Source organism: Heloderma suspectum, chromosome Z, assembly GCF_057233095.1.
Source record: "Heloderma suspectum isolate Gila_16-S chromosome Z, 16-S_ref, whole genome shotgun sequence".
NCBI lineage: Eukaryota > Metazoa > Chordata > Lepidosauria > Squamata > Helodermatidae > Heloderma > Heloderma suspectum.
The window spans coordinates 10,847,636-10,859,932 of record NC_139476.1 but is presented as its reverse complement, the minus strand read 5'-3'; the positions used below and the strand labels follow the sequence as shown (position 1 = coordinate 10,859,932).

Sequence of the window (12,297 nt, the reverse complement as noted above, 5' to 3'; positions counted from 1 at the left end):
CCCTTTGCACTTTGGAGGGACAAAAACAGCTTTGCATCACTCTTTGCTTCTCCATGGGCCAGTTGGACATGAATTTAGTTGTCAGATTCTGCACTTTTGGCCTGTGTAAGTTTGAGCCCCATAATCCAAGATGGAGTCCAGGCTCAAGACGAAGTTCATAAGCCCAGATTGATGGCTGGGGAAAGGGAGGAGGTGATGCCTGGCTATAGCAGTGTGGGGCTGGGCACTGCTAGTTGAATTGATTTGTCCATCTGTTAGGACATCCTGCAGGAGACAGAGGACCTATTATGATGGTCCACTCACAAAGGACTATGAAAGCTGAGAGATTCCTGTAAGATCTGGGGGAATTTGCACATGGCTCAGGTCCCAAGCACCTGAACGATTTAAATCCTTTCAATAACTGAAAAGAAAAATATGTTCTTGGCCCTGAAATGCCATGTCAGTAGCTGCTGACCACTCCCCCAAGTGGTGCACCATGAAACTGCAGCCTGTCAGGGAAGAACCTTCCAGATCTGGCCTGGCCCCACCCACCCTTGTTTGCCATTGGAGGTTAAAAACTTCCTTTTCCAGCTGAACCTGGCCAGAGCAGCAATGTCTACCTGGTCTCTATTCTGTCTTATTTATTTATTGCATTTATATCCCACCTTTTTTCCTCTTGCAAGGAACCCAAGGCAGCTTACATTATCCTCCTTCTCTCCATTTTATCCTCACAACAACAACCCTGTGACACGGGTTGGGCTGAGAGCCTGTGATGGGCCCAAAGTCACCCAGCGAGCTTCAACGGCCAAGTGGGGGCTCAAACCCAGATCTCCCAACTCCCAGCCCAACACTCTGACCACTACACCACCCTGGCTCTCAGTATCTCTTGTATCTCTTGGTTCTGACTCCTCACTGCTGTCCGATCCTGAACAAATGTTGGGCCTGGCCCCTGAGACCACGGCCTAGTCCTGATTTGCCCTCCACAGATGGGTCAGAAACACTGGAAGGGGTTTCTCCACTGTGGGCTTTAAAGTTAGGGAGCAGGTCCTAGAGCAGGAGCCAGAAGAAAATCAACCTTGGCTTAGAAGTCAAATGGGAGGTTGGCTTTTTAAGCCTGGCAATTGCACGACAGGCTTCACTTGCATTCCTGGTGGCCTCCGTTTGCTCATTGTGAGAGAGGTGGCGTTACTGGAGAGGAGAGGCCTCTGTCTGAATGTTATTTGGCTAGAGCAGTGGTCTCCAAAGTGGAGTGCATGGACCCGGGGGGGGGGGGCACTACACTGGAGAGCCAGTGTAGTGTAGTGGTGAGAGTAACGGACTGGGAGCCGGGAGATCCGGGTTCTAGTCCCCACTCGGCCATGGAAGCTCACTGGGTGACTTTGGGCCAGTCACAGACTCTCAGCCCAACCTATCTCACAGGGTTGTTGTTGTGAGGATACAACGGTGAGGAGGAGGATAATGTAAGCCGCCTTGAGTTCCTTGCGAGAGGGAGAAAGGCGGGGCATAAATGCAATAAATAAATAAATAAATAAATAAATAAAAGATGATCCATTGAGGTGCGCGAGCCGCCTGATAATTGAGCAGCCTTCTGCTGCCTTGACGAGCTGCCATTGTGTGCAATGATGGTCGTGGCATTGGCAGCAGTAGGACAGCACGGGAGCCAAGAGGGAAGCTCCATGGCGTTTCTCTCTCCGCTCCAGTCCTAGCCACTGGGAGCAACTGCCCCAGTCTCTGCCAGGCCTGGCAGTGGAAGCCTTAACCCTTCCCACTCCCCTTTGGCAGAACAAAGCTGAGAAGAAAACGTGTGCTATGGGGACTGGGTAAAACGAGCATCCATAAAATCAAAAAGGGATCCTCATGATTTCATATGATTTTTAAAGGGAAGACCCACAAAACCACCATCCAATCACAGAGAACACCTGCCTCTGTGGACTGAACCAGAAAAATGATGGATCCGCCACTCGTGGGTGCTGCCATGGTGCAAAAACATGGATCCTTTTGATTTCATATGAGTTTCGCAGAGCAAATCCCCCAAACCACCATCCAATCACAGAGAACATCTTCCTCCACAGACTGAACCAGAACAATCACAGAGCTGCCACTCATAGGTGCAGCCAAGGCACAAAAACATGAATCCTTAGCAGGGATCCTCTTGATTTCATATGCTTTTTGCAAAGGAAATCCCCCAAACCACCAACATATCACAGAAAACATCTGCCTCCACTGACTGAACCAGAACAATCACGGATCCGCCACTCGAGGGCACAGCAATGGTGCAAAAACAGGGAGAAATTGCTCCCTTTCCCCATTCCCAGGAACAAGACAGCTGCCAGCATGCATCCAGGGGGCCTAGAAGCTGGCAATGGCAGCAGTGACAGCCTGCCCTCATTGGCACGAGTCGGCCTCCAACTGGGCACCCTCCCCTCCTTCCAAGGAAGGGAGAGAGTGCAATTGGAGGGCGAACTTGCCCTTGTGCCTGTTGGCGATTGGTGGGTTGTGACGGGCAGCATTTTCCCTGGCAACGGCTTCCCCAGTGGCACCAGCAGCAGTAACAGCAGTGCCTCCCCTCCCAGAACAAGGGCCCAGGTAAGGAGCTCGGGGCTGGGTGGTATGTTGGGGGGACTGAAGCAAGATTTGGATATCCAAATCCTGCTTCAGCTTCATAGGGCAAGGCGGGTTGGAGGGCCCCTGAATCAGCCAGAGCTGAATTGGGGCCTTGTTGGAAGCCCTGAAGCAGCTTCAGAGTCAGATTGTGGAGGCCATGCACAGCCCTAATTTGGGGTGTTTGGGGCTTAAGGACACTGCCAATAACATTGTTATTTCTTAGCAGAATGGGATGAAATTTTCAGGGGTCGTTTCCCCTTCTCTGGGGACCTACTCTGCCAGGTTTCAGATGAATCGGTGCTGGGAGTTTTGTGCAAGAGCAGATGTTATATTTTGAGGGTATCCAAATATAGGACATGCTTTTCCCCTGTGCTCCTTGTGGACCATCCTTCTAAAAACGACAGACAGCACAGAAGTGGCCCTGCTTCGGAAAACATGAGGATGATTTCTGTGTGTTCCTACCTTGGGTCGCCAGATATGGTTGCACTACCACTCCCATTGCCCACAGCTAGCATTTGTCCTTGGATGATAGGAATGTTATAGCTGGGAATTCAAGGCTGGGACTGAGCATTCCTCTACCTCATTTTTTACAAGCACTGCGAGATTCCCCCAACCAGAGCCTGATGCAAAAAAGACAGGCCCTTTCAATGAAAACATTCTGATCCCAGGAACTGAAGGACGCTCACAGGAAAAACTTCCTGACAGTTAGAGCAATACGACAATGGAACTGATTCCCTAGGGATGTGGTGGGCTCTCTCCACCGGAGGCATTCAAGATGAGGCTGGACAGCCTTCTGCCAGGGATGCTCTGACTTGGATTCCTGCAATGAGCAGGGGGTTGGACTTGATGGCCTTCCAGCCCTACTGTTCTATGATTCTATGATTCCTTGGACACAATCCCCCACTCCTGGTTTGGTCTGTCAGCAGCACACAAAGCAGGAAAAGTGGAGTATACACTACCTAAAAACCTACTTTCACAGGTCAAACAGCACTTCAAAATCACCCTACTTCAGGGTTTGGAGAGGACAGTGCCCAGCTAGTAGAATTGAACGTCATCAACAGCATAGGCGCTGCTCTGGAAATGAGAGAGGCTTGTCCCCCACCCCATCCATGCTCCCCTGCTCAGGGAAGTTTAATGGAAGTGCTGAAATAAGCCCCCGTAGTTTACTCCACACCTCTCCCCTCTCATCCACCATTGGGATATTGTGAAAGGTTAAAACAGCACTACTGCAATATTGTGAAAGGTTAAAAATGCTACTGCAATAATGTGAATGGATAAAACAGTGCTACTGTGATATTGTGAATGGTGAAAACAGTGCTACTGAGATATTGTGAAGGCTACTTTGATATTGTGAATGGATTAAAGGAGCACTACTGAGATATTATGAATGGAATAATTGAAGGAGCACTACTGAGATATATTGAATGGTTAAAGGAGTGCTACTGTGATATAGTGAAAGGCTGAAACAGTGCTACAGCAAGTAGTGCTAAGTGGGAAAGGAAGCTTGTGTCCAAAAATGCCCTACTGCTAATGGGGAAAAAGAGGGAATGGAGGGGGGGAAGGGACGGCCCTACCCCTTGACCAGGTCACAGCCAGGTCACAGCCAGATCACAGAAACAGCCCTAGGCATGCCCAGGATCTAATGCAGGAGGATGGGGCAAACTGCAGCGGAACCATGAGGGAGCCATGTTTAAGGAAAACAATGCATTAAAACGGCTTTGCAAAAATGCACCTTTTCCAGATGAAAGCTGCAAGGTTGCTGCAGATTGGCCACAGCTTCATCTGTCATGAACAATCCCAGAGTGCTCTCACTCCACACTAAATCAGCCATGTAGACTGGGACTTAGATGAAGTCTGTGGAGGGTGGAAGAGTGGGCATTTCTTAGTCATTACAGAATTGTTAACATAAAACTAAATGATTGCTTAGCTCTGCCTACACTCTTCGCACTCTTCTAGAGGCTCTTTGCACAGCCTCTAGAGACAGGACGATTGTTCTCCCAGTTAGCAAGGAAGCAGATATTTGATAGCAAACTCTCCCCAGGTCACCCCCACCCCTGGCTAGATCCAGAGGAGGACTGCAAAGCCAGCTTTAGGCTCAAACACCTGAACATCATTTATTCCAAACTCAGTTACAAGCAGACCACAATCCCGTCACTTCATTCACCATGGAACAAATTATGACGTATCCTCCCAACCCCTTGCTTGAGTCCCCAAATCCCTATTCTCCAAGTTCCTATTCTCTGCCTTGCACCCACACACAGCTTCCCACACATCTCACCTTGCAACAGGAGAAGCAATAGCAGAGCTTGGCTCCCTCAGTCTCTGGAAATTTTAGTTCCCAGGGCTCCTGTGACGCTACCATAGCACCATTGATTGTGCCAGAGAGTGATTATGCTCCAGCTCAGAATGACACCATAGCTCAGTATGACAAAGCACATGATCTGCATATTTTGCATGCAGAGGGTCCCAGATTCAATCCCCAGCTTCTCCAAATAAAGGCAGGAAACCCTGAAACCCTGGAGAGCCACTCCTGCCACTCAGTGTTGACACCACTGGGCTAGATGGACAAAGGGGTTGACTCAGTATATTGCATCTTACTATGTGGCTATGAAGCCAGAGAAGAACCCTCAAGTCTCTGGTTCTCATTACACATTGAAGCCAAATTATAAACTTGGACTTATCCCACTAATCTGAAAGCAAAGCAGACAAACATCTATCCCAGATTGCTCTTGTGGAAACTTACAGAATAACAGGGAAGAACTCTGGTGTGTTGATTTCTTCAATGTTGATTTCTTCAACACAACTTCAATGTGTTGATTTCTATAGCCCTGTTAAGAATAAACTAAAGCCCTTCCCTTTAGTTTATTACCTTTGGTTTAAGTTTTGTGCCCAGCACAAAAACTACTGGGCCAACCTGTCTGAAGTTTGGCAGCTGGAATAACCCATACTGCAGCTACCAGGTGTCCCGATATTAAGCAATTCTGTGCAACCAGTGAAAAGTTATAGCTTTTTGCTTTGAGAGTTTTTGTTGAAAAAAGCACAGAGCACAAAAACTACTCTGCCAGCCAACCGACACCCCCCTACGTAAATCTTTACGTAGCCTATCACGGCTGACTTTGAAAAAAAAAAAGCGCGTATGCAAATGGCGGCACCTATGGGCGCCGCCATTTGCGTACGCACTTTTTTTTTTTTCCCCAAGGTCAGCCATGATAGGCTACGTAAATCTAGCCGTGATAGGCTCCTTAAGTCTTTACGTAGCCTATCAGGTTTTTTTTTTTTACACTTTACTTTTTTCTTTCGCGGCCGGGGAGACGGGGCCCACCCCCCCGGCCAGAATTTCGGCGGGGCGCCTCCCCATCCACCAAGAATTTCGGGGGGAGAAACGGAGCGCCTCCCCCCCCACCGAAAACAGCTGCGGGACCAGGTGAGGGACTTTCGTCCATCCCTACGTATTGTCTAGGGGTGGATGAAAGTCCCTTACCTGTCCTCGAAGGATGTTCGCAGTGGGGGGGAGGCGCTTCGCTGCTCCCCCCGTGAAGTTCAGGTCAGGGGGGGAGGCTTCCCGCCTCGCCCCGGCCAAAATTCAGGCCGGGGGGGAGGCTTCCTGCCTCGCCCGGCCTAAATTAAGGCCGGGGAGGAGGCTTCCCGCCTCGCCCGGCCACGAACGCGAAAGTTTAAAAAAAAACACCGCCCCCTGATAGGCTACGTGACGATTAACGTAATCTTTACGTAGACTACAGCGAAAATAAGGGCAACGCAAATAGCGTTGCCCTTATTTTCGCCGGAGTCTACGTAAATCTTTACGTAGACTACAGCGACCAAATAAGGAACGGGAATGGCGGCTCCCTATGGGGGCCGCCATTATCCGTACGCGCTTTTTTTTTTTTTTTAAATGTCACCCGTGATAGGCTACGTGACAATTGACGTAGCCTTTCACGGCTGACTTTGCAAATCTAGCCGTGATAGGCTACGTTAATCGTCACCTAGCCTATCAGGGGGCGTTTTTTTTTTTCTTTTATTGCAATGGCAGCGGCGGCAGCCGGTCAAAAGACCGGCTGCCACTCCCGCCCCGCTCGAACACCCGCCGAACCGCCGGCTGGACCCGCCGCCAGGAGGGACATTCGGGAAAGGTAAGTCCCGTCCCGGGGGGGGGAGTGAGGGGGGGGCGGAGGATTTCTCCCCGAAACTTGTTCGGGGGGCTGAACATGTTGGCGCTCAGCCCCCCGAAGTTTCGGGGAGAAATTCTCTGCCATCCCTAGTATTGTCATGTTTTAGCTTTTATTCTTTCACTGACATCTAGTGGCCAAACTGTATAGCCAGGTCAAAATGGAAAATAGTGCGGTGGAAGCCAGGGAACTGAAAAAAATCAAAGGCACAAAAGATGTTTCCGGTAAAAAGACCATTTAATGCAAGGACTATTAGAATGATTGAGCTAATTTATTTATCATACATAGGACATAATAACTGCAACATATTGACAATATAGATGAAGAGAGAGATTTCAGCTGCAAACCTACACACACTTCCCTCAAGAAAGCCACATGGACCTCAGTAGGACTGACATCAGAGTAAACATAGTTAGGATTACATTGTTATTTTCCTAATATTCAATGAAAGGTCCCTCATTCTGAGGTAATCTGTTATACTGTTGTCCCGTCCCTCAACCTAATTATCCACTTTTCCATGACAACTTACTCATACATTTTACATCCCCACTCCATTTCTTTTGGTGGTGAGCACCAAAAGAAATCAAGCCAAAATGGGTCTACTGAGAAACCGGACAGAGACATAAGCACACAGGAAACCTGAGGTTTTGCAGAAGTACCACAAACAAAAACAAAAACCCACCAACCTACCCACCAGAAACAATCCAGTGAGAAGAACTGAGAAGGCATGGGTGAGAGAAGAATGGTGTCCTTACAAGGGAACTGAGATGCATACAACTTAGTGTATCACAGAAGAGAGCATTAGTGGCTGGAAGGAACCCTGAACAATACTGCAACTTTCCATTGCAGCTGCCATGTGTCATATATAACACTAATTCTTGATAGTGTGTTGGCATGATATAAAAAAAATTCTACAATTGAAAGATGTTTATGGGGAATATACAGACAACCATTTTAAATCTGCTTCCAGTTGACTGGGAAACAGCAAATGCCTCAGCAGTGGACTAAAACCTCAATATGGAAAGGACAAGTAACTTTAACAAATAACTCAACACGTCAAGTTTAATCACATTGGCCTCCTTAAACAGATATAGTTGGCAGGAAGCTAGACCAGCAGGGCATGGTCCAACATGTTAGATTCCTTAATCTTTTTTCCTTGTTAAATGATCCCTGGTGTTGAGACTGGGCCGCAGAACAATAATGTAGCATTTGGGGAGAAAGATGCAACCCAGAAGACCGGCACCAGAGCCCAAGATGGAGAAGATCTCTACAGCCACCATGGCCTTCCCCTTGGTGCTCAGGTAGGTGGGCACAAAGGAGATCCAAACACTGCAAAACACCAGCATGCTGAAGGTGATAAACTTGGCTTCATTGAAGCTGTCGGGCAACTTCCTTGCTAGGAAAGCCACCAGAAAGCTGATAAGAGCAAGGAAACCCATGTAAGCCAGGACAGTGTAAAACATGGTGACTGAGCCTTCATTACATTCCACTATGATCTCTCCAGCCAGAGAATGGAAGTCCACATTTGGGAATGGGGGAGAGGTCACCAGCCAGACAGTGCAGATCACAGCTTGGATGAAGGGACAGGCCAGAACAATGGAGTTTGTCAGTTGTCTCCCCAAGAGTTTTCTTGCCATGTTTCCGGGCTTGGCAGCCATGAAGGCCAGAATCACCACTATTGTTTTTGCCAACACAGAAGAAACAGCAATAGAGAAGGTAATGCTAAAAGCAGTTTGACGCAGAAGACAGATGATCTTTGTGGGTCGGCCAATGAAGAGGAAGGAGCAGAGGAAGCAGAGCAGGAGGGAGAGGAGGAGGATGTAGGTGAGGTCTCGGTTGTTGGCTTTGACAATTGGAGTGCCATGGTGTTTAATAAAGATTGCCAGCACTAGAGATGTGATCAGAGAAAGGGAAAGGGCCAGAGAAGTCAAAGTAAACCCCAGTGTCTCTTGATAGGAAAGAAAGTGGATCTTCTTGGAGATGCACTGGTCTTGGTTCCTGATTGGGTGTCGATCATTTGCACATGGGTTACACTGAACTGCATCTAGAATGGGCAACAACTGTTGAAGTACCTCAACCATGACACAGATCCCTCCTCCCCCCGGTTGGAGCCAGGTCAGCCTATAGAGCAGTAGATGGAAATATCCATTCTGTAGGTTATGGTACACCTAAAGATATAACGTCCATTTGATTGCTTTCTGTTTTAGCTTCAGCAACATATTTAAGACCACAGTCAGAAAAGATACAAAGTTTTCTTTTCTTTTCAGCCCACTGTACCAGTTTTATGTTCAATATCACACAATAAGGAAAGGCACAATATTGCACAATAAGGAAAATCCCAAAATCTGTAACTAGAAATGGCACCTGGGTGACTGAAAGAACTGAGCCATGATCTGTAACCTGTAGCTCCTTCTGAATGAGAGAAGAAATAATGAGATTACTATCTGTCATTTTCTTACTGACGGGCCCCTGAGGGGATGTGCTGGTGCAGAAGCTGAGGAACAGGTTCTGGAAATCAGGATAGAAATAAGGGCAATCTGTATGGCATTGCGGAAACAAGCTCCACTTCTTACAAGGATGAGCAACCACCTGCTTTGATCAACATTCGGTCTTTACAGCTTCAGGTCTGATGCCAAAACAACGCAGTTTGGGAACATGTTATTTTGAAAATGATGCATAAGGATTATTATTTTATTGTTTAAAACAAGGATTTCTTCAGGAAACTGTGAATGCTGTGCAAACAAGTAAAGGAAAGGAAGGAAAGGTTCCTCCTGTGCAAGCACCAGGTCATTACTGACCCCTGGAGAGACGCCGCTTGCACTGGTGTTTTCATGGCAGACTATAGTGGGGTAGTTTGCCATTGCCTTCCCCAATCATGACTACCTTTCCCCCAGCAAGCTAGGTACTCATTTTACCGACCTCAGAAGGATGGAGGGCTGAGTCAACCCGAGCCAGCTACCCGAGACCCAGCTTCTGCTGGGATCAAATTCAGGTCATGGGGAGAGTTTCAGTTGCAATATTGCCACCTACCACTCTGCGCCACACGAGGTTCTGCAAACAAGTAAACCACAATCAAAAATTGCATTTGTAAACAAAATATTTGTATGGTAAATGGCAGTCTATTCTCCTCGTCTATATTCTTCCTCTTGTCCCCACACCATTCTTACCCCAGTACATTCTGCAATGTTACGTGGCTCTCAAAGTCTGAGGTACCTGTCTGGTTAGAAATGGTCCCTTCTGGACAACGGTCACATCTGTAGCAGCAAACTGGCTTCCCCTCTGGAACTTTTTTCTGGTGCCCTGGAGAGCATCTCTCCACACACCTCGCAAAGGGCGTCTTCTAAAAAGGAAAAGACAAGCATATCCACTGGCAACAATTACACAAAGCAGAGTTACTTAGCAGAGTTTCCCCCAGGTGAGGAATAAGATTACAAGTTTATGAGAGACAAATATCTTCTGGATGTCTGCAGATTATTTACAACTAGGAAGGTATGGATTGTTTAAAATGTCTGTCTGTGTTTTGTGGATAGTCATGTGCTTTTCATTCCATCATCTGCTCATTGACAGAATCGGATTTTTTTGAGTTTCTGAATTTGCACAAATTCACAGTTGCACAAATTTGCCCTTACAAAAATGCTCAAATTCCAACAAAATGTGCAAATCCTCCCAAAATGAGCATTTCCCATTTTAGCCTATGGGGCAAATGCACATTTTCAGCCAGGGTGGGGGGTTTTCTATATTTTTCTATTACAAAATTTGCACAAAATTCTGGAAAGTTAGAAAAACAGTCTGCAAGTTCACAGAATCTGCTCAAGTGGGGAAAAGACGGTCCCCTGCAGAATCTGCAGGTTGGATTCATAAAAATCTGAATTCATTTGATTCTGTTGCAGATTTCTCTGACATTCCTATTTAGAACCATCTTAAAAGAGGTTCATATGGGAGTGCAATGTTTTAAGATGCTGCGTCCTGATGATGTCAATGGGAAGGGCCCACATTGCAAATCACCTCCCCCTCCCATGAGATCAGGGAGCCCTCCCCAAACATGCCCCCCTCCTTGCAGAGAGAGGCATGGGACTCTGTTTCTCTCTCTGCAAGGAGAGGGCGACTTGGTCCTGCAATCCTGTTCAACTTGGGTGACTCCTTCTCACAATGTTCACATCTCAATTGGGATGCGAGGCTCAGAGAAACTATATTCTGAGACAGAAACAGGAACATTGGAAACTGTTTTCTACTGAGTCTGACCTTGGTGCACTTAACCCAGTATTGTCTGCACTAACAGGCAGCAGCTGTCCAGGGTTTCAGCCATGGTCCTTTTCCCAGCTCTACAAGGAGATGCCGTGAACCAAATCTGAGGCATCTGCAAGCAAGGATGGTTCTTTACCATGGGACAATGACCCCTACTTGGACTCAGTAGGCCTTTGGTCTCATCTAGAAAGATAATTTCTGTTCTCAAGAACATTCTTGAACATTCTTGAACATTCAAGAACTGCAACATTCTTTAGTTCTCCTATAACCCTACCTCTGTAGTCCACATGATTGCATCAGAGTGAATGATGAAGTCTTGGCCTGGGGGAGCCCCTGGATCCACCTGTCCAACTTTCACAGGATAAAAAGATCCATTTGGGAAAAGAATCCAGTTCAGGATATCATATCTCTTGCCATTTTCAGAGAAAGAGACTTCATCTCCAGCGCAGTTGTTAAACCGGACGCTCTTCAAGGAGGCAAGAATCTGAAACAGAAGAGAAACTTAGAGAACAGGATAAATACGAGCGAGTTCTGGCATGTTCTAACATACTGTACCTGCCATCAGGTCAAGAGACTGCTTTCCCCTGCACTCCATTATTTAAATTAAAGCTCAAGATGTGTCTTCTTCAGGTGCTATCTGCTCAAATATGCTTGTCCAGTGATTTTAGCTTTGTTTGGCTGGTGACTACTTGCTACAATACACCCTCGAGCAAAGGGCTGGATGCACCCGATCTCGTCTGATCTCGGAAGCTAAGCAGGGTCAGCCCTGGTTAGTCCTTGGATGGGAGATTGCCTTGGAATCAGGCTTTCTGCACGGAGCAGGGCGTTGGACTCGATGGTCTTGTAGGCCCCTTCCAACCTACGATTCTATGACATCAAACAAAGGGCTGGATGTGCCTGATCTCAGAAGCTAAGCAGGGTCAGCCCTGGTTAGTACTTGGAGGGGAGACTGCCTTGGAATCAGACTTCCTGCACTGAGCAGGGCGTTGGACTCGATGGTCTTGTAGGCCCCTCCCAACCTGAGGATTCTATCATATCTTTGAGTGGGAGCTGGGCGGAGTTTGCTCACAGCAGCAAAGAGACCAACATCTGGGGTCTTCAGCTGGCTGTCAAGGAGGAACATCTGGCAAGGGAGCTTGATGTTGTTTGCTTCTGAGAATTGGGAGGGAGCAGTATTGCTCTGCAGACTAAAGCATTGTTCGGGGTATTATTTATTTGTTCATTTATTTATTTCATTTCTATACCGCCCAATAGCCGAAGCTCTCTGGGCGGTTCACAAAAATTAAAACCAAACAGCACACAG

The 12,297-nt window shown here is 47.4% G+C and overlaps 1 protein-coding gene across 1 annotated transcript; it reads right to left on the bottom strand.

Moving 5' to 3' along the window:
- Positions 1 to 7,891: 7,891 nt before the first annotated feature.
- LOC146333671 (vomeronasal type-2 receptor 26-like) lies at positions 7,892 to 8,830 on the bottom strand. The gene has a single exon (XM_084825670.1). The coding sequence runs from the start codon at positions 8,828 to 8,830 to the stop codon at positions 7,892 to 7,894; it is 939 nt and encodes a 312-aa protein (XP_084681796.1).
- Positions 8,831 to 12,297: the final 3,467 nt, after the last annotated feature.

Bases quoted from the DNA above. Each gene is read 5' to 3' on its own strand.
- LOC146333671 (XM_084825670.1), bottom strand. From the start codon at position 8,830: ATGGTTGAGGTACTTCAACAGTTGTTGCCCATTCTAGATGCAGTTCAG.